At 42.3% G+C, this 24,697-nt stretch overlaps 1 protein-coding gene across 3 annotated transcripts in view; it reads left to right on the top strand.

The window, feature by feature from the left end:
• Positions 1 to 24,407, top strand: part of Spf45 (splicing factor 45) — a 164,004-nt gene extending 139,597 nt beyond the window's left edge. For 2 of the 3 annotated variants that reach the window (XM_067091746.1, XM_067091744.1), the window contains one exon: positions 24,111 to 24,407. In XM_067091746.1, the coding sequence (XP_066947847.1) occupies positions 24,111 to 24,226 (116 nt within the window). In that variant the 3' untranslated portion in view covers positions 24,227 to 24,407. Of the gene's footprint in view, positions 1 to 23,878 lie in introns of all 3 variants that reach the window. The other variant, XM_067091745.1, reaches the window with a different exon arrangement.
• The last annotated feature ends 290 nt before the right edge of the window (positions 24,408 to 24,697 follow it).

The following is a 24,697-nucleotide window of genomic DNA, read 5'->3' as shown; positions in this document are numbered from 1 at the left end:
AAATCTCTCCTTCTGCTGAACCCCAAACTAGAAGACTTCTTCTCAGATGTGTCGAACCTAGGTTGGAGAGCTCTGTTGGGAGACAAGGAAATTTCAGGGACCTGGTCTCTATAACAAAGAAATTGGTACAAAAATGTCATGGAGTTGAAGGCAGTTTATCAGGGATTACAATTTTTCAAAGAATGACAATGCAGTCTTTGACGTTGGTTTAGCCGGGTTTCTCACAGAACACCAGAGGTTATTGGCATGTCCTCTGATCTTTGTCCTGCCCAAATAATACCTCAAAGCTCTTACTGGACACACTCTCCTTCTCTTCTGGTCCTAGAATATCCATAAGATTCCTAATGGAGAACGAGCGTGGCCAGGGATTAGATGGAGATCGTTCTTAGCTAGGAAACCAAGCAAAAAAAGAGCAGACAGCATCCCCTTGTGAAAAACCAATACGTTTGTCAATTTCCTGCAGCTTGCTCGCTCTTTTAGCTGTGGCCAAGGCTACTAGGAAAAGAGTTTTCTTTGTTAAATTCTTAAGATAACTGGAACGGAGAGGTTCATGTGCAGGGCCCGTTAACTATTTCAGCACCACATCAAAGTTCCATGAAACAGAGACGTCTTGCGGTTGCTTAGTACAGTAAACCCCCGTATTCGCGGTCTCACGATTCGTGGACTCACGTATTCACAGATTTCTCTTTGGAACGTATCCACCCATTATTTGTGGAAAATTCGCCCATTCACTAAATACTGTATTTTCATCTCATTTTCATGACTAAATGCACTTTTTTGTGATAAAACTATTAAAATACTCAGGTAATGCTCAAGTTACAAATAATTCACCTTACGATAATTCGATTTTGCAATGGGGTAAGCAATTAATATCAATACGACAATATTACGTGTTATAAAATATTTTTAAATTTCGCGTGGGCGCAGGCAGCAGCGTAATCAGGCAGTGAGAGAGACCAAATTACAATAGACAACTTTTCCTCCATCTCTTTATCCCATCTTCTAGTTAAAAAAGTAAAAGAGAATGATAAAAGTATTGTTAGTAACGTTATACTCTTGCATAAATGCGTACAGCCATAAACAACCGATCAAGAAACTGTTGTTTTGATTATAACCAAGTCGGATAACAACAGCCGTTTACCTAGTATTTCAACCATCGTGCGGTAATAAACAATTACCGTAGGTTATGGCACAAATGACGTTAAGTAGAATAGGACTGATATATTTTTACATTACAGGCAGTCCCCGGTTAACGGCAGGCTTGGTTAATGGCGATCTGGTTTTACAGGGCTTGTTTAGCGATGAAAATCGGCGCCAAAAATTGCAGATTTCCGGCGCTGATACATACCTAACAGAGGTGCTGATAACCGAAAATTGGTGTTTTTCGGCGCCGATAAGCCCCGAAAATCGCTCAAAAGGTGCCGATAAGCCCCGAAAATCGCTCAAAAGGCGCCGGAAATTGCCAATTTTCGGTTAGTGATGATTTTCGGGTACCATCACACCCCTAAAACGGAACCCCCACCGATAACCGAGGACTGCCTGTATACCCTTATTCGATGTGGATAAAAGATCGTCAAGGAAATATACTGCTAAATTTAAGCTTCAAGTTTTAGCTGAAGCTGAGAAAACAATGTTCAAGCTGCTAATGACTATACTGTAAATTATCGTGCATCGGCAACATGGATGAAACTTGATTGTAATTAAAATGGGAGAAAAGTATTTTGATCAAAACTACTGGGCATGAAAGAACACATTATTGTTATTTTTATGCCGATAAACAAATACATAAAGCTCGTATTATGATGAAATCAAGTGAAAATAGCAAACGGAATCTTGAATTTTTTTTTACACATAACAAACACCCCCAAATGGCCATCATCAATCATCGTCTGTTTATGAAAATAATAGATTAATTTCACAACAAGACATACTTTAGTTAGATTTCGACTTAAAAACACTTCGTACAACGAAAAATAACCTTGCCCCTTATAAATAAAGCATCTAGACTCTACAGGTTCATTTACGCTAACTAGAAGCAAGAAAAGCGCTCAGAACTGAGGTAAATGCGGTGAAATAAACACCGCGTAAACATTTCCAAACCAAAACATTGATCGCTATGATCGCAATTTATAGTACAAAATTGCGCAATATAAGAATATATACAATATTATTGGATACAGTGAATTAAAGCATAATATTTTAAAAGATCCATTGAAAAGATGCATATTCGTTATGTTGACTATAATAAGATATGTGAATATAGAGTAGAGTATAATGTAGCTACCGTGTATGTAAACAATATACCATATTGTAGGCTAAGCTAATTCTTGTTTGTTATTCAATTTCTCTTTGTATTGAATTATCATAAGTCACTTTGCATGAACCTCGAGAATAAGCTGATATTAATTACTATACCATGTATGTAAAGGGTATATATTATAGTATAGGCTAGGCTACCATATATGGATACATGGTACCAAATACCCTAGTGTAGGCTAGGCTATGTTCGAGATACATTTTGGTATTTCTTACATTTTTTCCAACAAACGATGGGTTTTTTTTTTTTGGAACCTAACCCCATCGTATGTAGGATAATACCTGTATAAGCATTTTCAGTTTGTTTTGTGTGTTTGAACTATCAAAATAGGCAGTTCTAAGTGTTTTTAGAAGGGTTTTAAGTATTCGCTGGTTTTAGCTATTCGTGGGGGGGGGTACACATCCCCCGCGAATACAGGGGGTTTACTGTAGTCTCAAAAGACTTAATCAGATCACTATGGTCTTGATTAGAGCCCAAGTGTACTCCCCTGTGCTTAAAAATTTACCCCAACATTGATCTCTAACCTCTGATAGTCGATGAGAAGAGCTTCTTATTGTTCCTTAAGAAAAGAAGGAAACCCGCTATTTGAGCTACAGTGGTCTTTACAGACAAGACATTATTGTCGCTGCACCACTTGCTGAAGATGGACCACTTGGCCTGGTAGATTCTGTTAGTAGACTGCTATCTACATCAGGTAATAGCTTCCGCAGCTTGTTTTGAAAACCCCTTCACTCTGAAAAGGTTTACGCTCCTGTCAGAGTTAGAGCGGATAGGCTTTGATGAAATTTCCAGAGGTGGGGCTGTTTGAGAAGCTGTGGACTATGAGGAAGCAACCTCGGAAAGTCCACAAAAAGTCTTAGAAGGTCCAGGAACCATTTCTTGAGTGGCCAGAAGGGAGCTATCAGTGTCACTGACATGTTGTTGTGAGCTTGGAACTTGTTGATCACTGCTCTCACCATGTTTAAAGGGGAAAAAGCGTAAAGGTCCAGATTCGACCAGTTTACCAGCATGGCATCCGTCGCCCACACCTTTGGGTCCTGAACTGGTGAGCAAAACAGAGAAAGGTGGTAATTCCTCGAAGTGGCAAACAGATCCACGGTTGGTCTGCTCCACAACTTCCAGAGATTGTCACAGACTGTTGAATTCAGAGTCCACTGTGTTGAGAGGACTTGTCCTCGTCGTCTTAGTTTGTCTGCCCGCACATTCATCCTCCCTTGGATGAATCTTGTGATAATCCTGGCCTGTTTCTGGTCCACCCAAATGAGCAGTTCTCTTGCCACCTCGCACAGGGAGAACGAGTGAGTTCCGCCCTGCTTCTTGATGTATGAGAGAGCTGTGGTGCTGCCCAAATGAATCACCACGGTTCTGTGTGTGACTACTTCCACAAAGCGCTTCAAGCCTAAATGGATGGCCAACATCTCCTGACATTGATGTGCAACTTCCTTTGCTCCGGGGACCAGGTGCTGGAAGCCTCTAGGGTGCCCAAAAGTGCTCCCCAACCTAGGTCTGAGGCGTCTACTTAATAAAAAGGATAGGTCGGGGCTCAGAATATGCAGAGACTTTCCCTCTGACAGTCTGTCTCTGGATGTCCACCACCAGAGGTCCCCCTTCATCTCTGCCATAATCGGAAACGTCAGTGTGTCTGGTTGCTTCCTTCTGTTCCAGCTTGCCCTTAGGAAAAATTGGAGGGGCCTTATGTGAAGCCTCCCTAGTCGCAGAAACTGTTCGATGGATGAGAGGGTTCCAAGCAGACTCATCCACCGATTTGCAGGGCAAACTGGAAGAGAAAGGAAATCTTGCACCAATCTCAGGCAGGTCTCTATCCTCTTAATGGAGGGAAAAACCCTCAAACTCAGAGAGTTGATCTTCATCCCTAAATAGAGAATCTCTTGAATAGGGACTAGTTGAGATTTCTCCCGATTTATCAGAAGTCAAAGTTCTTTGGCAAGGAGAAGGGTTACTTGTAGGTCCTTCGGGCATTGTTCCTGTGACGGGGAGCGGAGGAGCCATTCTTGCAGGTATAGACAAATGTTTATACCTATCAGGTGAAGCCATTTTGCCAGAGGGGATAGGACTTGTGTGAACACCTGAGGTGCAGTGGAAAGACCGAAGCAAAGTGCTTGAAACTGGAAGACTCTGCCTCCGAAGACAAATTGCAGGTTCCTGGACTCCGGATGGACTGGAATATGGAAATAAGCATCATGCATATGCAGTGTTATCATCCAATCCCCCTGCTGGATGGAGGATAACACCGACTGATTTGTCTCCATCTTAAACTGTTTTTTTTAATGTAGAAGTTCAACGTGCTGTCCTCTCCACCCCCATGACTTGGGGACAACAAATAGTCAGTTGTAAAAACCTCTTGAAGAACGATCCTCCACTACTTCTATGGCTTTATCCCTTAGAAGAGCTGACACTTCCTCCCTGAAAGCTACAAACCTCTCGGAGCCCTCCGAGTATGCCATCAATGTGAACAGCAAAGTTGTGAGAGGAGGGTACTCTTTGAAGGGAATCAAGTAACCCTCTTTTAAAACCTTGATCGTCCAAGGTTCCGCACATTTGGCACTCCACTTCTTCCAAAAGAGAGAGAGTCTGGCCCCTATAGGTGCACGAAGGATGGGGAAGTCACTTTCTGGAGGAGGGTTTGTTGGAGGTCCCCTTGATGGACCTTGCTGAAAATCACACCCTGGGATGGGGTCTAGAGAAGCCCTGTCTGCCTCCTCGAAAGGGCTGCTGCTGTAGGGGAGATACCGACTTGGATGGAACCGAAGAAAAGGCTCCTTGGGGCGCTTCACTGACTGGGCTAGATCTTGTGTGGATTTATTCTGCAAGTCAGTGGCATTCTCCTTAACCGCCGACTGCGGGAACAAGAAATGTTTGTCCAAAGGGGAATGCAGAAGAGAAGACTTCTGTACAGTTGTAACTCCTTTTGTGGTGAACAACACAGTAGAGGAATTTATTTCTGGTGATAAAAATTCATTTCTCATCATAATGTGGTTCGGATTCCACAATAAGCTGTAGGTCCCATTGCTAGGTAATCAGTTGGTTCTTAGCCATGTAAAATAAATCTAATCCTTCAGGCCAGCCCTAGGAGAGCTGTTAATCAGCTCAGTGGTCTGGTTAAACTAAGATATACTTAACTTTTCCCTCTTCTTGAGGACTCCAAAAGCAAAAAGAGCTGCCAGTTCAGAGGAGCCATCCCATAAGCCCCTTTTACATGGGTCAGGTAGAGAGGCAAGTCAAGTGAGCAAGTGGACTGCTTCTCTTTTGAAGGCAAGTAGCATAGGGCAAGTGCTTGTATACACAAAGCAAATGAATCAGGCAACTAGCCTCTCAGTTTGTGCTGTGCATTTGGAGCATCCACATACGTTCTTTGTTTTACAATGGATCTTACGAAGACTGTAATTAAAAATGTGTCCAAGTTATTGTATAGTGAGACGTTAGATATAATTGAGGAGGAGGTTACTCAAGAAAAGCGAATTTGGGTAACGGAGTGGATAAAAAGGAGAAATGAACTTGGGGCTTCAGCAACTCTTTTAAGAGAGCTGTATTGTGAAGCTCCCAGTGAATATAGATCCTGCTTAAGGATGTCCCCAAGAGTTTTTGATAAGCTACTTGATGCAGTTGGCCCAGAGATACAGAAAAATGATACCTTGATGAGAGATGCATTACCAGCTAAAATCAAATTAGAGTTAACCCTCAGATATCTAGCAACTGGATACTCATTCAGAAATCTGCAGCACCACTTTCGGGTTTCGGGTTTCAGTTGCTTCAATTTCGAAGATTATCCCAGATGTTTGTGACACAATTTACAAGTTGCATGAATATATGAAAATTTTTTATTATGCCTTTTTTACATCTTGTTTGTATCATGATTTGCTCTACCTTACTTTTGAAAAATAAATTACTTTTCTAGAACAAAAATAAAAAATATATTTTCTGTAACAAAATAGATTTTTATTTAAAAAAATAAAAAAGAACTATTACTATAAACATTTATGCTTCAGTATAAAATTGTTGTTAACTTGTTGCAAAATGCATTTCTACTGTGGAACATAAATAATCTTTATTTGTTACACAGTAAATAATTGTTCTTTAAAAAATGAGAACATTCCTTTGTTACAAAAATAAGTTTCTCCTCTTTCCAAGAATCAGAACGGCTTTATTTGAAATATGTATAAACACTTGCTGTAAAATTTGTTCTTAAAAAAATAAAAATCTGCTCCTTAGCATTAAAAAGAACAAAATAATTATAGTAATTCCTGTAAAATAAGTGAAAATATTTACTTATTTCATGATTTATGGTAAATTATCATGGCAGGACAGAATGATTCATTAAAGATTAAAAACAGTGTCACTGAATTTTTTTAAAAACAGTGTCACTGAATTTTTATACTAAAATATATGTCAAGAAAAGATTAGTACGGTTTATTAGGTTAGGCCTATGGATGTGCACTGTTCAGCTACAAATTAAAGCACATATATAGTCTAATGTAGCCTAACTTGTTTGATTAATAAATGTACTCACCAAATTACTTTGTGATGTTCGTTTTAGTGTTCTTTGTTTCATTATGTCTTTCATTAGTGGAAACCATTTAATTGCAGGCTTATACACATCTTGAGTACCAGCACTAGATCTTTCTGACTGTTCTACTTTACAGTGAACCCCCTATATGCGCGGGGGATGCGTACCACAGCCCCCCGTGAATAGCTAAAATCCGCGAATACTTAAAACCCCTCTAAAAACACTTAGAACTGCCCATTTTGATAGCTTAAACCAAGAAAACCCCTGTAAAAATGCTTTTATCTGAGTATTTTAGTAGTTTTATCACAAAAAGTGCATTTATTCATGAAAATCATATGAAAATACAGTAATTAGTGAATATTTCTCAGTGAAAAATACCGTGAATGGGGGAATTTTCCGCGAAAAATGTCTAGATATGTTCCACAGAGAAACCCGCAAATGTGTGAGTCCGCGAACCATGAGAACGTGAATATGGGGGGTTTACTGTGCTTTGTTCTTGCTTAAATGTTGTCCTTAAACTTTTAATTTTCTGTTTTACGTCATTAATTGTATAGTTTTCAATTTCCATTTTCTTGCATATGTCCATGAGAGCACTCTGTCGTGCCGCCTTGTTTCGATATGCATGTTCCACAAACGCTCATGCTCCATATACAAGAGTACAGACTTGTATGTTACATCTTCAGTCCACTCTGAGGGCATTTCTGAATATATAAAACAAAACGATGATGAGCAAAATAAAATTCCGGTACTATATATTCGGCACAACGTCTGTACTGATCTTGCTGCAACTGAGCTGGAAATTTAAGTGCATGTTCACACGAGTCAAGTAGGTAGCAAGTAGCTTGCCAGTGGTGAATGGAGGGGAAGCAACTTGCCTCAAAATAGACCTCATGTCTATTCACTTGACTTGCTCTTCTGCTCGACTCTCAACTTGCTTCTTACTTGACTTGCACAAAATATTGATCAAGTGTAATGTTTACACACATCAAGTTACTTGAAGCAAGTTACTTGCACACCTGACTTGCCTCTCTACTTGACCCGTGTAAAAGGGGCTTTACTGCCTTATCTGCACAGGATAAGACACCTAGCCAATCAAAAGACAAGTCCGTCACTAGTACATCGTGTTCTTCAATCTTTCTAGCTAGCACTCCTATCAACCAGTCCAGAAAACTGAACACCTCGAGAACCTTAAATAGGTGTTTGCCTCATCAGAATTCGACCATTTAGTTAAAGAACACCTTAGCTGAAGAAAAAGCTGAACATCTCGCCGAGTCGATTAATCCTGAAAAGTCACCTTGGGAAGAGGCAGCGCCTCCCAAGGAAGGAGCTTCTCCTGTATAATAGGAGAAAAGCGGCCTTCCCTTGCTCCCTCTTAACAGACAACCAATCCTCTACTTCCTTCCTTTAGAGCCTTCCTAGCTGAGGAAGAGAGAACCATCTTCGGTAGGCAAGAACTCGAGTCTGACTGATTCCTCATCAGAAAGGTAGAGGCGGGCGAAACTGGAGCAGCTGGTTGGAAATGTGAGGGGAAAGACGCTAAAAAATACTTAATCAGCGAAGCATACGCAGTAGGAGTGGGCTCCTGGACAACCTCTTCCTCTTCAGAAGACACTGAAGACAAAGAAGCCTCTCAAGAAGGCTTACGTGAGGTTGGCACCTTGTGCAGCAAGCCAAGCACATCATCCAACTGTTTCTTAATGTGTGCACAAGACGAGCTCTCTGACACAAAAGCAGGTAAAGCAGAGGAATATGGGCGCTCAGTTGGCACTTAACGCTCGGTTGGCACCGAATGCTCCGTTGGTGCCGAATCCTTTGTTGGCACCGAGTGCTTGTGAGACGCACGCTCTGGAGTCCGAGGCAGGTGCTTGGGAGTCTGAGATTGGCGTTCGGTTCAGAGACTGGATGGCACTCTGGCGAATACACTGAATGCTCATGTGGACGCCCAGAAGAAGAGCGTTTGCTGGAAGAGCACTTAGGAACCAACAACTGACGCTCAGCATGGGAGCGATCAGGAGAACAAGCCGGGCTGTGCCACTTACTGCAACCTGGTTGCGGACTAAGAGCAGGGTCTCTAGAGCACTTGAGAGAAATGGGAGAGGGCTCTCTATCATGCTGTCTCTTTAAAGGACGAGACTCGCCTGGAAAACGCCACATACGTCTCTTCCCTGAACTGGAGAGATCAGAATCCGATGACAACTGATGGGCACTCACAGTGATGCCTTTCCAACGGCTGTCGGAATTATGCACCACAGAATCTGATAAGGGGGCAACTGTCTGTGGGCAGACCCTACTTACCTCCCTTGGACCTCCAGTATGGCTACTCCCAGGGTTCAGGGCAGTGTGACATTGACCTTTGTCTAGGAGAATCAGCGGGACGAACAGCCACCTCCTCCACTTGCACTGACACTTGTTTAAAGCTGAGAAATTCGTCCATTAGGACCCAAGTGACTCATCTAATTTAGATAAAGTCTTGACAACAAGATAATATTTACGGTCAACTTTACTCTCGAGGCTGGCTATGGCATCGGGATCGGAAACATGGGAGCCAGGAACAGGAGTTGATGGAAAAATATTTGGAGGACTAAGGATGGCAGATAATACAAGGGCAGGAGAACGAGGAACATTATGGGCTAAGACTTGAATGTTAGAGACAGGTTTTAAGCTCACAGCCCTACTCTCAGCTCTAACAGCCACCTTCCTTTTCCTATCCCTATCTAATTTATCCAAATGAGATTTCAAAATTTTCCACTTCTCATCTCAGCCAACACATTCAGTGCAAGTAAGAACTTTTGAGCACTCTTGTCCTCTACACTTAGTGCAAATTGTATGACTATCATAAGTCACTTTAGTCATATGAGTCTCACATCCTTCGCTACAATATCTAACACTTGATGCACTAGAATCAGACATATTGTAGGAATAACAGCTAAACTAAGCTGAAAAGCTACCAAAATCAACAATACTTCACCAATTCTTCAGAAAAGTGATGAAGAAAACTTCAAAACCAAACCACCAAAACATTTGATGTTGCGTCGAACGTCAGCAGAAAAGAAGTGATTTTCTCTGTTCTGTTATACCTGTTGTTCCCTGACAGAGGGCGGGGTCGTTACCCAAACTTATAACAATTGAATCACTACCGCAAATTTCAAATTTTTAACTGCCGATTGTGTAGAAAGTATAGCTATGTGATTACTTGGTAAGTTACATATATGAAACTAGAGGTTGCCTTGTTACAAATATGGGTAAAAAAGGTAGATACTAATTGCCTTTTGCATAAAGTTTTTAGTGTAAAGTGTGATGGTTGCTGTTTATAAGCATACAGAGTGTTTACAGTATGTGGTATTGACAAGATTAGCGAGGAAGGGTAGAATTGCCCTTCAACACCCGTAGATTTTTTTTTACTCGCCATTATTCAGATTTCACCCTTATCCAGCAGACCCTTGGCTCTATTAATTTGGATAACTGAAGGATTACTATAATGACTTTTGCACACGGTTGCAAAATGAGCATAAATAAGAGGCTTATATTCTCCATAAATTTCCAGGTTGATAGCACCGACAAGCAAGGTCTTGTATGTATACAAGACAAGTTGACCTCTGTTGTACTCTCATGGCTCAAATGAGTTGTTCTCCTCTTCCGGCACTTCCAATAAAGCAGAAAATGATTAATTACTTTTTAGTATTCTTGAAATGAATTTGCTTTTGAAACATCATCATTGAGAAGTACCATATGCATGAAAGATGTAAACAAGGGATTTTGATGAAGGAAAAATCTATTTCTGAGCTCGGCCCCGTGTCACCCGGTGAAATTCCATACTAACACGAATTTCTAGGTATAAATATTGCTAAATATACCAGAGAAAAAAGCTTTCAGGAATGCTGGAGTTACTACCCCCAGATCGAGCGTCTTCTATATTGAAGACGTCGGTATTACCAAGGGTGAGTGAAAGAATCACAACCACAGAGCCACACTCGATAGACATCCCCATGTCAAAACCCCCGGGAAGAGCGGAGAGCCGTACCAGCTCCCACACTCACCCGCCCGCCAAGCGGCGACTCCAGCGCCATCTGAACTCATTCCAGACTAGCACCACCCCCAGGCTTGGCATGTGCAAGTAGGGGTAAAACAGCTCCTGGGAGGGACACGGGTGACCTCCCTCAGAAATAGATTTTCCTTTGTCAAAATCCCTTTTCTGAGCTCGGCCCGTGTCACCCGGTGAAATAGTGACAGAGAATCATGCCAAGACTGCAAAGCTACAAAGAAAACAAAAGGTGATTAGAACAAAAACACACGCTATGAAAAAAATAGATTTAATTATAATATCTCTCAATAACAGGTAAGTACAACTAAGGAACTTAAATTTAAGAGTAATGTACAGAAATAGATATACAATGTAAATACGGGTGGAGTAAGACACACCCAACAATATAATGGCACAATCAGGTAAATATAAATTTAAATCTAAGAACAATGAGAGATATACAATATCAAGAGGTGAGGTACATGGAGCAAAATAAAAACAGCTCCAGTACCTCAGGATAATCTAAATTCACAGCACATCAAAATACAATCACCAAGACAAACAATAACAAAGGCAATACTAGCATCAATTATGAGGAGCAAGGCAGTGAGGCATGATTGAACCAGAAGAGCAGGCAGAGAAATAAATGAGGCAGGCGGGCGGGGGGGAAAGGAAAGGGATTAAGGATAATTAAGGTGGGGGAATGACACTCCCCACAACCACTGTAGAAAATTTCAGGGCTTCGAGTGATTTTAAATAGTGGCGTTTAAACACTAGAGGTGATTTCCATCCCGTATACTTGGTAAGTTCAGCAAAATCCATATTATGAAAATAATTGGTAGAGGTAGCTACCACATGGATATCATGAACCTTAGGGACTGAATCCGGGTTGGCTTGTTTAATAAAATACAGAATTTGCTGTCTTATAGCATTCAAGGAAAGAGTTCCACCTTTTTCCCTGATAAAAAGAGGACCCGACTTACACTGTGGAGTTCTTTGTAGGCAAGACTTTAAGGTATAGACTGGACATAAGGACTGGTCCTGTGGAAGAGGCACCACCTTCCAGGGGGACCACCTGTCCTGAGGGTCTTCATTTTTTGCTAGGAACCTATGATCAGGGGAAAGGAGGACTTCTCCGGACGGGAGGAAATCAATGTGATCATCACCTCTAGCGAGAGCTGATAGCTCTGAGATTCTGGCACCTGAAGCCAAGCTAATCAGAAACAAGGTCTTTCTTAAGAGATCCAGATAAGAGCACTGTGAGTTATCAATATCAGAGGCTAATTTTAGAACATCGTTGAGGAACCAGGTAACAGAATATGGGCGTGTTACCGGCCTCAAACGAGCGCATGCTCTAGGGATGGATGAAAAGTATGAATCTGTAAGGTCAATTTTAAAACCATACAGAAATACCTTCTTTAAGGCTGATTTAGCTGTAGTAATAGTGGCCGGAGCAAGGCCTTTTTCAAACAATGATCTAAAGAAAGTAACCGCTAGGTTAGTAGTCATAGTTTGAGCTTCAGATGCCCTCAAAAAGGATGCTAATTTTTTGACTGCTGAATCATATTGCCTGAGAGTAGAATCTCTCTTATCAGATTCCAGAAACAGAGTGTTAACAGGGTCAATGTTTGCTCCCTTTTTTGCAGCAAACTTTATAAAGTCCATAAAACCAGGGCATTCTGAATTTTTAAGGAAGCTAACACAGACTTGGTTTGTACTACTTGGGTCAGTCTGGGTTTGGGTATTTGATGACACTGCAACTTGAGCTCCTGAAGCAGAGGGAACCAGTTGCTCTTCGGCCAATAGGGAGCTACCAGAGCTAGTTGGCCCTTGAATGACCTGAGTTTGTGCAGTACCTTCAACAACATGTTTATTGGGGGAAATAAGTAGATCCTCTCCCAATTGTTCCAGTCTATGGTCATCGCGTCCGTGGCATAGGCCTGGGGGTCCAGGTTGGGAGCCACATAACAGGGGAGCTTGTGATTGCTCTCCGTAGCGAACAGATCCACTTGGAGTCCCGGAACCCGGCGGCAAATCCAACTGAACGATTCTCCATCCAGAGACCACGCCGTCTCCAACGGAGTAGTCCTGGACAGGGAATCCGCCACCACGTTCCAGACCCCCGCTAGGTGGGTGGCTGACAGATCCAGCCATGCTTGTTCGCCAGGGAGAAGATAGCTACCATCACCTGGTTTACTGCGACCTGATTTGGAGCCGCCCCTGTTGATGCAATGAACCACCACGGCGCTGTCCAACACCAGCCTGATGTGAATCTGGCGGTGGGGCAGAGTTTCTTTAGAGTTAGAAACACTGCCATAGCTTCCAAGGTGTTTATATGGAACTGTTGAAACATTGTAGACCATGTCCCTTGTACTTTTTGTTTTGGTGAGTACCCTCCCCAGCCGCTTAATGAAGCGTCTGTGTGAATTACCAGAGCTGGAGGGGGAAATGAAGTGGGACCGACTTCGACAGGCCTTTGACTGTGGACCATGGTCGTAGCCTTGTCTTCAAGATTCGCGGGATTGAAGAGACCCTGTCTCTGAGCCTGACATTGGCTCGTCTCCGCCACACTCTGTTTATGTCTTTTAATTTCGCTTTTAAGAGCAGGTCTGTCACTGAAGCGAACTGAAGAGAGCCGAGAATTCTCTCTTGAGACCGGCGGGATGCTGCTTTGTCCTTCAAAAATTTTCTGGTAGCGGCGGCTATCTCCTTCCGCTTGGGACGGCGGGAGGGATAGCTTGTGCGAGGACAGGTCCCACTGGAGACCCAGCCACTGAAACCGGGACTCGGAGTCAGGCGGGACTTCTCCCTGTTCAACTGAAAGCCTAACGACTCCAGGAACTTGATCACTATGGCTGTAGCCTTCCGGCATTCCTGTACTGTTGGAGCCCAGATTATCCAATCGTCCAGGTATGCTGCCAGGGAGATCCCCCGGGACCATAGCTGCTGAACGATTGTTTCCGCCAGCTTTGTAAATATCCTGGGGGCTATATTGAGTCCGAAAGGCATGACCTTGAAGGAGTAGGCTTGTTTCCTGAGTCTGAAACCCAGGAAGGGAGAGAAGTTCCGTGCAACCGGGGCGTGATAGTAAGCGTCTGAAAGATCGATAGAGGTGGTGACGGCTCCACGCGGCAGTAGAGTCCGTGCTTGAGCCACCGTAAGCATGCGAAACTTGTCGCATTTTATGTAGAGATTTAGACGCGAGATCTAAAATCACTCTTTGCTGACCGGAATCTTTCTTTGGGACAGTGAACAGCCTGCCTTGAAATTTGAGGTGCCTTACTTTCTTTATTGCTCTCTTGCTGAGAAGCTCCGTCACAAAGTCCTGTAGGACTTTGGAGGGGTTGGTAAAATCTGGTCAGGGGGGGATCCTTGACCCAGCTCCAACAGACCTTTGGACACAATGCTGTGTGCCCAAGGACTGAAGGACCACTGGTCTCTGAACCAGTAAAGGCGACCACCTACCTGACTGGTCTCAGTGGGAGGAAGCAGGTTTGTTTCCTCTACCGTGGCCAGGTTTTCCCCGAGAGGCAGATCCAGCCTTACCTCTGTATGGGGGCATAACCTCTACCCCCCTTGCGCTTCTATTAAGGCCGTGAAAGACCCCACGGCCCTCATAGGTGGGTTATGCGCTGGCGAGGAGGCGTGCGAGGGTGCAGCAAGGGATTGGGCTGGTTGAACCAGCATGTATTGTTGGGGATGAGCCTTGGAGGTGGAGGGTTGGCCCACCGCCGAGACTGGGACTGCCTGAACTACCGTCCGGTGTTGAGGTCTTCTGTGCCGCTTAAAACGTTTTCCAGACTTAATCTGGGAGCTGCCAGATTCGGGGGTCTTCCGCTTGAAGGTGGAGATACCCCAACGGGAGCGTAGGCTCTGGTTGGCCCTGGTAGCCTCGCTCAGGACACTGGCAACTTCGTCCTCTGGGAAGAGATTATCCCCCCAGATGGAACTCTTCATGAGCTTGTTAGGCTCATGACGAATGGTGGCATCCGCGAAGATGAATTTGCGGCACTCCAACTTAGCCACCATAAAGTCATACAGGTCTGACTGAAACCCTGCCAACAGGGATTTAGCCAGAACCTGGAACAGAAACTCCTCTGCACAGGAGATGGCGGTCGCTTCTGTTAAGCACAGGGAGTTCAGGATCGGCTCAACTTGACACCGAGCCTCAAACTCCGCCTTCAGCAGAGCTTCCGGGAGCTTAGGAAGCTGCTCACTGAATTGTGAAGACGCGCAATCAGCGTCCAATTTACCCACTGTAAATGTGGACGGGGCGTCCTTCCAGAACTCCTCACCTCCTGGGAATACCAGAGATGTGGAGTCTGTCTCCCTCAGCTGAGGCAAGGGTTTGCCATCGAAGCAAGCCTGAGCCGTTGCCAAAGCAACTTTGTTTAGGCAGGGAGTGGGCAACTTATCACCCAAGGAAAACATGGTATAGTTGCCTTTGAAGGGAGTCAATTTAGTATTATCTGCCCTCCACTCCGTAAGAGTGCGCAACAGAGCAGATTGCGCTTGGTCCCTAGGGAAGATCACTGTCTCCTTAGGGACCTTGTCTGAGCGTATCCAGGCTTCCTCCGTCAGCCTAACGAAGCCTGGGTAGGGGAGCAAGAGATCAGGAGGGAAGAACTTCAGTTCCTCCAGACGCCTCGTGCCAAGACCCTCTATGGTCAGGGTGTCTTCGTGACGAATAGCACGAAGAGCAAAACGCCATGGGTTCCCTACATCGAAAGGAGGGAGGTCAGCAGTATCAGGGATCTCATACTACGGACCGGACCCACCGGAGCGAGCCATATCCGCCAGCAGAGTCTCCTGATTATGAAGCCTTTCCATAATCTTGGTAAGCTTTGCCTCTACCTCTGTAGAGATTCTTTTGAGCAACATCCCTGCAAACGCCTCAGGGTCAAAGGCAGGCTGGCGAGGAGGGCTTGGTTTGGGCGCCCTCTTACTCGCTCCTTTGCCCGAGGTACCTGGTTTGCTCCCGGAGGCCACAGGTACAACAACCTTGGCCTTCGACGGGAGGAAGGGAGATGCCTTACGGGAAGACGAGGACTTGTAGCCCTTCGCCTTCCACGACGTCTTCAACTTCAACTTGGGGACAGCAGATGGAGCCCTGTCCCCCAAGATGGAAGACTTGGTAAACCCTGAAAAAGAAGACACAGAGGAAGATGGGGAATCAAAAAGGGGACCCGCCCCCGCTGCCTCACTTACCTCACTACGTACCCCTTGGTCCGGCTCCGTATTCATCGGCTCCAGGTCCAAATCTAAGGCGGCGACGTCCTCAGAAACCTCCGCGTACAGGTCCTCTTGAGGGTGGCTGGGTTGCGGCCGGATCTGCTCGATGATAGGGTGGCCAGATCCGCGGGTACGGCCGCAGCAATCCGGGCACCGGGTAGAGCAGGTCCCTCAAGCTCGCGTCGAGGACATAAGGTTTCCCCGATGGCACGTTCCTTCCGAACCCAGCCACCCAGGCGTGGAGAGACTCTAGGGCCTCCTTCTTGGAGGACTCGTCAGCCTGAAAGAGAGCAGGGAATCAGGTCTAACAAATTGTAACACAAAAGTCATGACCTACAATATGAGCACATATCAGACTGAAAATAGCGTGAAGAATGAAAGTCAAGCTTACCGACTCGTCCTGGATACCACTGCACAGAGCGAAGCAAACCTCGCACCCATCAGGATGCCAAACGACAAGATCATCCAGCCGGACCGCACAGCCAGCGTGGGTCCGGCACACCACATGCCCGTAAGGTTGATGGAGGGTGGCGGTGCATCCTGGCTCCTCACAACGCACAGTCTGTAAGTGTGAAAAGTACATGAACCTACCACTCTAGAAACTTAAACTAAGCAGGCACGGGTATTTTCAAACCTACTACTGGAGTACTCCGGCGGGAAGAAAAACCCCCGTCAGAGACGGGCCTACCCAACAAGTAACTAAATATAGTGGTAAGCAAGCTGCTCTCCGACCACCGGAACACTCCGGCGGAACGATAGAGCTGAGTCAACAGGGCCCTACCACAAGGGATGCCGGGAATAAAAACGGCGGAACCCAAGGGTAGCGAATCCCTCCACCAGGAAAAGCCCCACAACTCGGAGTGAACGTCAGCTGACGTCACCCGCACGAGAAGATGACAAACCTTGACTTAGGGTAGGTGGGGGGGGGGGAGGAAAGGGATGGGAGTAGGCCAGAGCAAGTGAAAACAGGAGACTGGGGAAGATTATTTCACCCGCTCGACTGCAGACACACACCACGCCAAGTAAATTAATACCAGCAGTGGAAGAACATAGCCTACTCCGAATAAGGGGAAGGAAGGGATAGCGACCTAAGGCCTCAACGCGCTCGCCCCACACCTAGGCGTAGCCTAGGCTAGCACCCGTACCTATGGATAGCCTAGGCTAACAGGAGGGAATAAGGGAAGGGAGGAAAGAGGAAACAACGGGGAGAGAAATTCCCGTGCTGAAAACCAACCAGAGCCGAACAAAAGGGGAGGATGCTATGATAGCACAGAGGAGACACACCCACAGAAAAAACCTCTACCCCTACGTAGAAGGGGGAGGACAATGGGGTCTCACTCTACAACCCAAACAATGGCCAGTGGAAGGAACAACAACAGAAACTCTCTCTACCTGCTGATCCCCTCCTCACACCTAACCTAACTCAGGGTAAAAGGGAGAGCGGGGAGGCCAAAGGATGCAAAATACAAGCCTAACGTGACATAGGCGGCTAGGGGAACCCCACACAACTTAACCAGATAAAAATAAATCACCATCACTAAGAATAATATATACACATAAAACAATAATATAATCTTGTGCTCGTGCAAGGCGCATAGCCTAACCGAGAGGAGCGACAGGGTAAGTAAACAATAAAACCATATCTGACGCTCCCCCACATAACATAATCAAAGCAATAAAACACTTGATTAGCACCAGCACGTCACAATATAATAATAATGTAGCTAAAACTGTCAAAGCGGAAAACATCCTGGGGAGAAACCTAAGCGGGAAAATGACGGGAACCCTAATGAAGGAACCCCGATATGCGGTTCAACAAAATTAATGCAGAGAAACACCGAAACAACCCGCCCAGGAAACGCCACCAGGATGAATCCTAGGGGGATAATGATAAGAAATGTAAACGACAAGGAGAAGCCCCAAACAGAACAAGCTGGGTGGGGCGAACCTCATGATCGACATGGCTGACTGGGGCATACGGCATCATAACAACAACCGCGTATAATATTAAAAAATACGGGTTGAAACAGCCAAACTTATCATAAAAACCCCACAATAAGATGGTACTTAACTTGGTGACAGTAAACTTGCTGGAAGACATGCTGAGAAAATGCAAATTCAGCCAAAAGCACAAGCACAAAAATAATTAAGTGAGAATATCACGTGCTAGAAATGGAATGAGTTCAGATGGCGCTGGAGTCACCGCTTGGTGGGCGGGTGAGTGTGGGAGCTGGTACAGCTCTCCGCTCTTCCCGGGGGTTTTGACATGGGGATGTCTATCGAGTGTGGCTCTGTGGTTGTGATTCTTTCACTCACCCTTGGTAATACCGACGTCTTCAATATAGAAGACGCCGACCTGGTAACTCCAGCATTCCTGACTTTTTCTGGTATATTTAGCAATACAGGCGGTCCCGGTTTCCGCTGACTAGAGTTCCGTTCTTCTGCAGCATTCTTAACATCGTCGAAAATCGTCAAAAATCATAAGAAAACTTTTTTAATGCTCTGGTGCATTGATTTGCATTAATTGAGTTTACATCAAAAAACCTTCAAATTATGATTATTCTGCCATTTTGGGGCCATATTTCTTCCGTCGGATCGGATCGCATTCGTGTTAGTAATTTCTGGAATTTCACCTCGGGTGACACGTCGGGGGACTGCCTGTATTTATACCTAGAAATTCGCTCAGAAAAAAGGGTGTTTTACACACACAGTATCCACAATAAGGCAGAATGAAAAATCAGTGATCATAATAATAAAATAGAAGATTAATGGTAACTTATTATGAAATTAACTCACTAAAGAGGCTAGCTTACAGCGCTGTATGAATAATGCAGCACTCGGCGTAATTCAGGGTAAGGAAACACTGTCAATGATAATGGCAGTTTATCAAATAATGAGTAAAACAAATGAAATACAGTAGAGCCCCGGTTCTCAACGCTAATCCGTTCCAGAAGAAGCCTCGAGATTCGATTTAGTTGAATTCTGAATCAATTTCTCCCAAATAACTGAAAATGGATTAATCCACTCCTGACCACCAGTCATTACCCCAACCTTGCCTGTTTATACAAAACACTACACAAATTACAATTAAGTTCAGTTAAATAACTTACCATAACAGAAGCACTCTTTACATTTTTAAATGCATACTCTATCAAAAATATTGGCCTACAACCAATGCGGCCGCATTACCGATGGTAGACCGAGCGCCATAGGCAAGGCTAGGTAGCCTATAGGCACTACCAGAATGTACTTGTAACGGGTACCCGGTACACACAAAAACTGTTTTTAATAAAAATAACATTGAGGAACAAGCCTGATTATTACAGTAAATTAAAAATAAGCCAAATTACTGTGTCTGTTATCATAAAATTAAGAAAAATTTCCTAAGTTGCGTCAGCACTCGGCAGCTTGTGGCATGAGCGGATGTAAACAAACCAAAGCGCCACCCTGGTGGCGTATCGCAGTACTAATTACATAAACGTTTACGTTCAGTATTTATGGTAAATTTCATACAGAGTCTACTGGAATAGTGTACAAAATCACTGTAAAACATCTTTCAATAAATGTTATGATACCCTAACATATTGGGACCCATGATTTACCAAAAAAATTATGATATATCTGTACAAATGTGTACTTTTCCAAACAGCAGCAGCAGCATGTGTGGGTTTTAAACGCTTTTAAATACGTGTGGGAAGAACGCCACCAACAACGCCAGCTAGCGGTAGCCAACTGAAATTTTTTTTTTTTTTTTTATAAACATCACATGATTCATCGGGTTGGATTCCAGTTTGTTGTTCGAGCTCCGACGCAAAATTTACTCGACATTTCATGTCGAAATCTGATTATGTCAAGTTCTGGTATGGTCGAGGTCCAGGGTTCTACTGTATATTGTTATGCTTGTGTATCACCCAATCTCACATATGCGACGACCCTTGAAATTTCATCCCCAAAATATGATTTCATTATACATGTTGTGTATTATGCAAGTTGCATTTTTGATAGCCCAGATAACATTAGGCTCTGTAATCCCATCTTCTTGTTAAATAAAAGTAAAAATAAAACTAGTCTTTCCTTAGAAAATTTCATTTTCAGTAGATTATACTAGGATGGGCTTATGTAACAATTCATAACCATGTCTTATAGTTAATAACCACTTATCAAAACACTGGCATACACAACATTGAGTATGGATGTAAACAGCTGAATCAAGAAATGACTGTTTTACAATTTTGATGGATTTTACTTTAACATGTTAGTTTGCCTTTGTATACCTGTTTTACAAAATGAAAAGTAATACTTCCAATAACAATCCATTTCTTTTAGCAACTAAAATGATTCTCTTAATTATTTTGGCATTATGGCTCAATCAGCTGATTTTAAGAACATAAACATTGCCTAGCCTACATAAATGTATATGGCAGATAATCAGTTTTTTTATATTATGATGATGATGATGTAATGTGATCAGACAGTATAAATGGATGCAGTAAGGTAAAATATCAGTTTCATTACCAATACCTGTATCTTAAATACAGCTGTAATAGCCTATTTGACGTACACAGACAGATACTCCAAGTGTAACACACAGCCTAGGCCAGTAGTTCGCATACACATTTTGCATCTTGTGTATGGTAATACAATATGGTAACAACTATCTTGTGCATGGTAATACAGTATGGGCACTGAATAATCCTGATAAGTTCCAGCGCTTGGTCTTGAAAACCTAAATTCCATAATCAGTCAGTAATACAATATGGTAACAACTGGTAAAGTTGCTTTATGAAAATACATTGTGATAAATTCATGGTAGGCTGGGTGTTGGTTACAAATACTGTAACAGAAAAAAGGTAGTTAATTGCCTATTGCATAAAGTTGTCACTTAAAGTGTGATGCTTATTGTTGTTAAGTATACTGAGTGTTTAAAAGTTATACACTGTTGACAATGTAGGGGAGTAAGGGTATGGAGTTGCTGTTTTACTCCTGTAGAGTTTTTTTTTACTTGCCCTTATCTGACAGTAAATTGTCACATATTAGATTCTAAAGCATTATAAACATAAAAAAGGAAAAATAAGATGCTTGGCCAAACTTTGATTCATTTTGACTCCTTTTTTGGAACCATAATTGATCAAGGGCTATTTCTTAAAACAAATTACCATCACCACTAAAACTTTAAGATTTCTTGTTCTCAGGATGGCCATCTAAAGAAATTTCTTTCAGACTGACAAATGAAAATGAGTGGTTTATAGAAACTACTATAATTCAACAGTTAAGAAAATCAGTAATGTAAATCCAGTTGGTTACAAAGTATGACGACGGCATTCATGGCAGTTTTATCGAATAATGACAATGAAGATGAACCAATCAGTCAAGACATAGTATGCGACTCCCTTAAGAAAATCGTATATACAGCTTAGAAATATACATCATCCTAAGTAAAAAAGAGAAAGAAAAAAAGTGATCTTGACTTTTTCCTTTGAAGTACATGAGGTTCTGAGGCAAACAGTTGTGGTGTTGTCCACCATGAATCATCAATAAAAGAATGGGGCATAGTTGATGAACCAGGCAATAAAATTTGAATAATCAGAGTGGCAGGAAAAAAGAATAATTCAGAGTACAGCAGGTAGATCTAGAGTAATCAAGTACAAGGGTGATTTAGCAGAGAGCATAAAGCACAAAATCCATAGGCATAAAACAGAAAACTTGATGGTAGTGTGTAGGGAGCTGAACATGTGTGTGAAAATATGCTCTTGTAAGTGGGTAAAAGCAGTCTGACATGGCTGGCTGAGGTTGCAAAGTAACCATGAGCTGGTAGACAAAGTGGAACCAGCAAAAGCATGTGGTCAGAGGCCACCACCAGATACAGTAGGTGAATACTTAATTATGGAAGCAGGTGGAGAGGTCAGGGCAAAGGAGGTGGACAAGAAACATCACAATGGGAGAAGCTGGCATGGGAGTTTGGGGAGTTCAGAGGATGGTAGCACGTCACTGGACAGTGGACAGTCTTTGACGTTTAAGAGCCAGAAGTCAAGTGGGGGTTGAGAAGCATCCTGTGGAGCTGGAGCCTATAAGAATGCTTATTCTTACAAGCCCACATGTGAAATAACCATCATCAGTAAGGCTGGTAACCATTATCTCCTGCAAGACATACAAAGCAGTCAAGTGTGAGATTTCAAAGGAGACAAACACCTGGAAAACCATACTTGTAATGCCTCACAAACATGCTTTGGCTTGGTGAAATTACTACTTATAATCTTACATATCAGTCCTGAAAATATATTAAGCTTCCAATCTAGAAGCACCAATAAAATGTATATAACAACACTATAAGCCTTTACAGTGCTTAGGCTGATAATGTTGAAAGAATGCAAAAGGTTGATAAAGGTTAAGGTTAGTAATTAAGTTCAGCAGACTAACACTTCAGGGGTGCTTATGCATACTATCACTCATCATTCTGTAACCTCTTCGGTAATTGAAGATTACAGAGTTGACATGTCTTGGTTATTTATTTTGAATATCATCCTCCATTTAGAACCCAATCCTTGATGGGATCCCATGCAGATAATGAGAAAGTTTTTCATCAGCAAAAAATAGGAACTTCCACTATTGTAGTATGGTATCTCAAATGCTTGCCCTTAGACACACAATGGACACAGATAAACCATTCTGGTTGCAAATCTTATGTTAAAAGATAGATGGAGATCACATGTAAAACAGCTTCCTCCAGGGTTATTTTTGATGGCATAAGAAAGGAGCCAGGAGAGCATGAGACTTTAAATATCCTTCGTAAATGATAAACAGAAATTGTGATGTATTGTAGTCATAGAATTCACCTGTGGACAAGGTGTAAAACCTGAGAACCACAGTTGCAAGGGTGCAGCTTCTCTGAAATTAGACAGGTACAACAGGAGAAGCTACAGTGACCATACTCTTCAGCTGTACAGTATTGCTGTACAGATTATTGCCACTGAACATGATGATTCCATTGAAATGAAGACTGGGTGGCTCATGGCACCTGTCAGTTTCCAAGATCTTGCCTAAGCATATCATCAAAGGCTTCAGTTTGATGATGGTGTTGGCAAAGTGGGACAATAACCGTTCACTTCTGCTGAGAAGTTGTGTACATACACACCATAATCAGTAAGCTTGCTGAATTCACTGATTAAATTCATCACTATTGCATTAAAACAAATAAAAATAATAGGTTTGTATTTATGTAACATGAAAATTTAGAATGCTTAATTTCAACTATATGATTTTACAAGTTTTGTTAATTTGAAGCTATGATGCTAAATTTAAAAAAATTTACAGACTTAAATCCAAAACTTTTAGGTATTTGCTTAAAAATTTCAGTATTGCAATTAATAAAATTTGAAAGTAAAATCTAATTCTTCAGAATTTAATTCCATGATTGAATAATTTGCCTTTTACCCAAACAACATTAACATTGTAAAGTATTAAAATGTCCTGTGAGATGCAACATTATACACAGCACCATGTTTCCTAATTGAAAATTATTTATTAAAATTGTTTACAATATTATAGGATTTTTTCCTAGTATTATTACTTTTTACATTTGTATGCAGTTGAGCATGAATTATAACCATTTCAAAAACAACATTCTGTTATAATTTCCTATTAAGTCTTCTCCACCTTTTCTGAGAAAAACTAAGTGCATTACTTATATTTATTTGCTAAGTTATCACATAATACAGTATATACTAAAATAATTATGGATTTACTATATTTAGATGCTGATAATAGAAAGCTTAAAATCTTTCAGCTGTTATTGACCTGAATGGACGATTCTTTGGCGGACGTCAAGTTATGGCAGGCTTCTATGACTATGAAGATTTTAAAAGTTATAAGCTTAATGAAATTGCCGATTGACCTAAGGAATTTTAAGGATTATAATCTATAATAAATGAACTAGGAGTTCAGTGTTGTTCTGATTTTTATTCAAAGTGGAGTAATATTTCACTTACTAATTTCATTTTGCCACTTAATTCTTCCAGCTGTAATTGACCTGAACGGAAGATTTTTTGGTGGACGTCAGGTACAAGCCGGCTTCTATGACCATGATAACTTCAAGGCATTTAAGCTAAATGAGCCAGTGGAAGAGAGGAACTAGAATAGTGGAAATTACAATATACTGAAATTTATTTTGTGATTTTTATAGTTGCAATACTATATAAATTGCCAGTTTCGATATATTTTTTGAGCTAAGTTGTAACAATTAATTGATATCTTAATCTGTAATCTGTATCCTTATGTGTATTGGTACAGTATAAATAAATATATTCAGAAAGAAATGGACTACCTTTCCAGTGAAAATGTAACTGTTGCTTAAAGAGGATTTATTTCAGTTGATGATTTTTTAAGGCTTCAGCAGAAGTCTTTATCTGTGTTGTCTGTATACCAGTTTAAAAGTAATTTTACAAACATAACACCTCACTGCAATATCTAAATGTCAAGAGTTACAACTAAAATACAGCACCAAGAATTTTGTTCCAACAGAAATACAGACCTATTCATAAATGTGTTAATCGCACAAGGCATACTTCAGCTCTCTTGACTCAAAACAGAATCCTACCACCTAGGT

This window comes from Macrobrachium rosenbergii, chromosome 48 (genome assembly GCF_040412425.1).
Source record: "Macrobrachium rosenbergii isolate ZJJX-2024 chromosome 48, ASM4041242v1, whole genome shotgun sequence".
Lineage (NCBI taxonomy): Eukaryota > Metazoa > Arthropoda > Malacostraca > Decapoda > Palaemonidae > Macrobrachium > Macrobrachium rosenbergii.
Note: the sequence above shows the minus strand (reverse complement) of the source record. Positions and strands in the feature narration are given on the sequence as shown.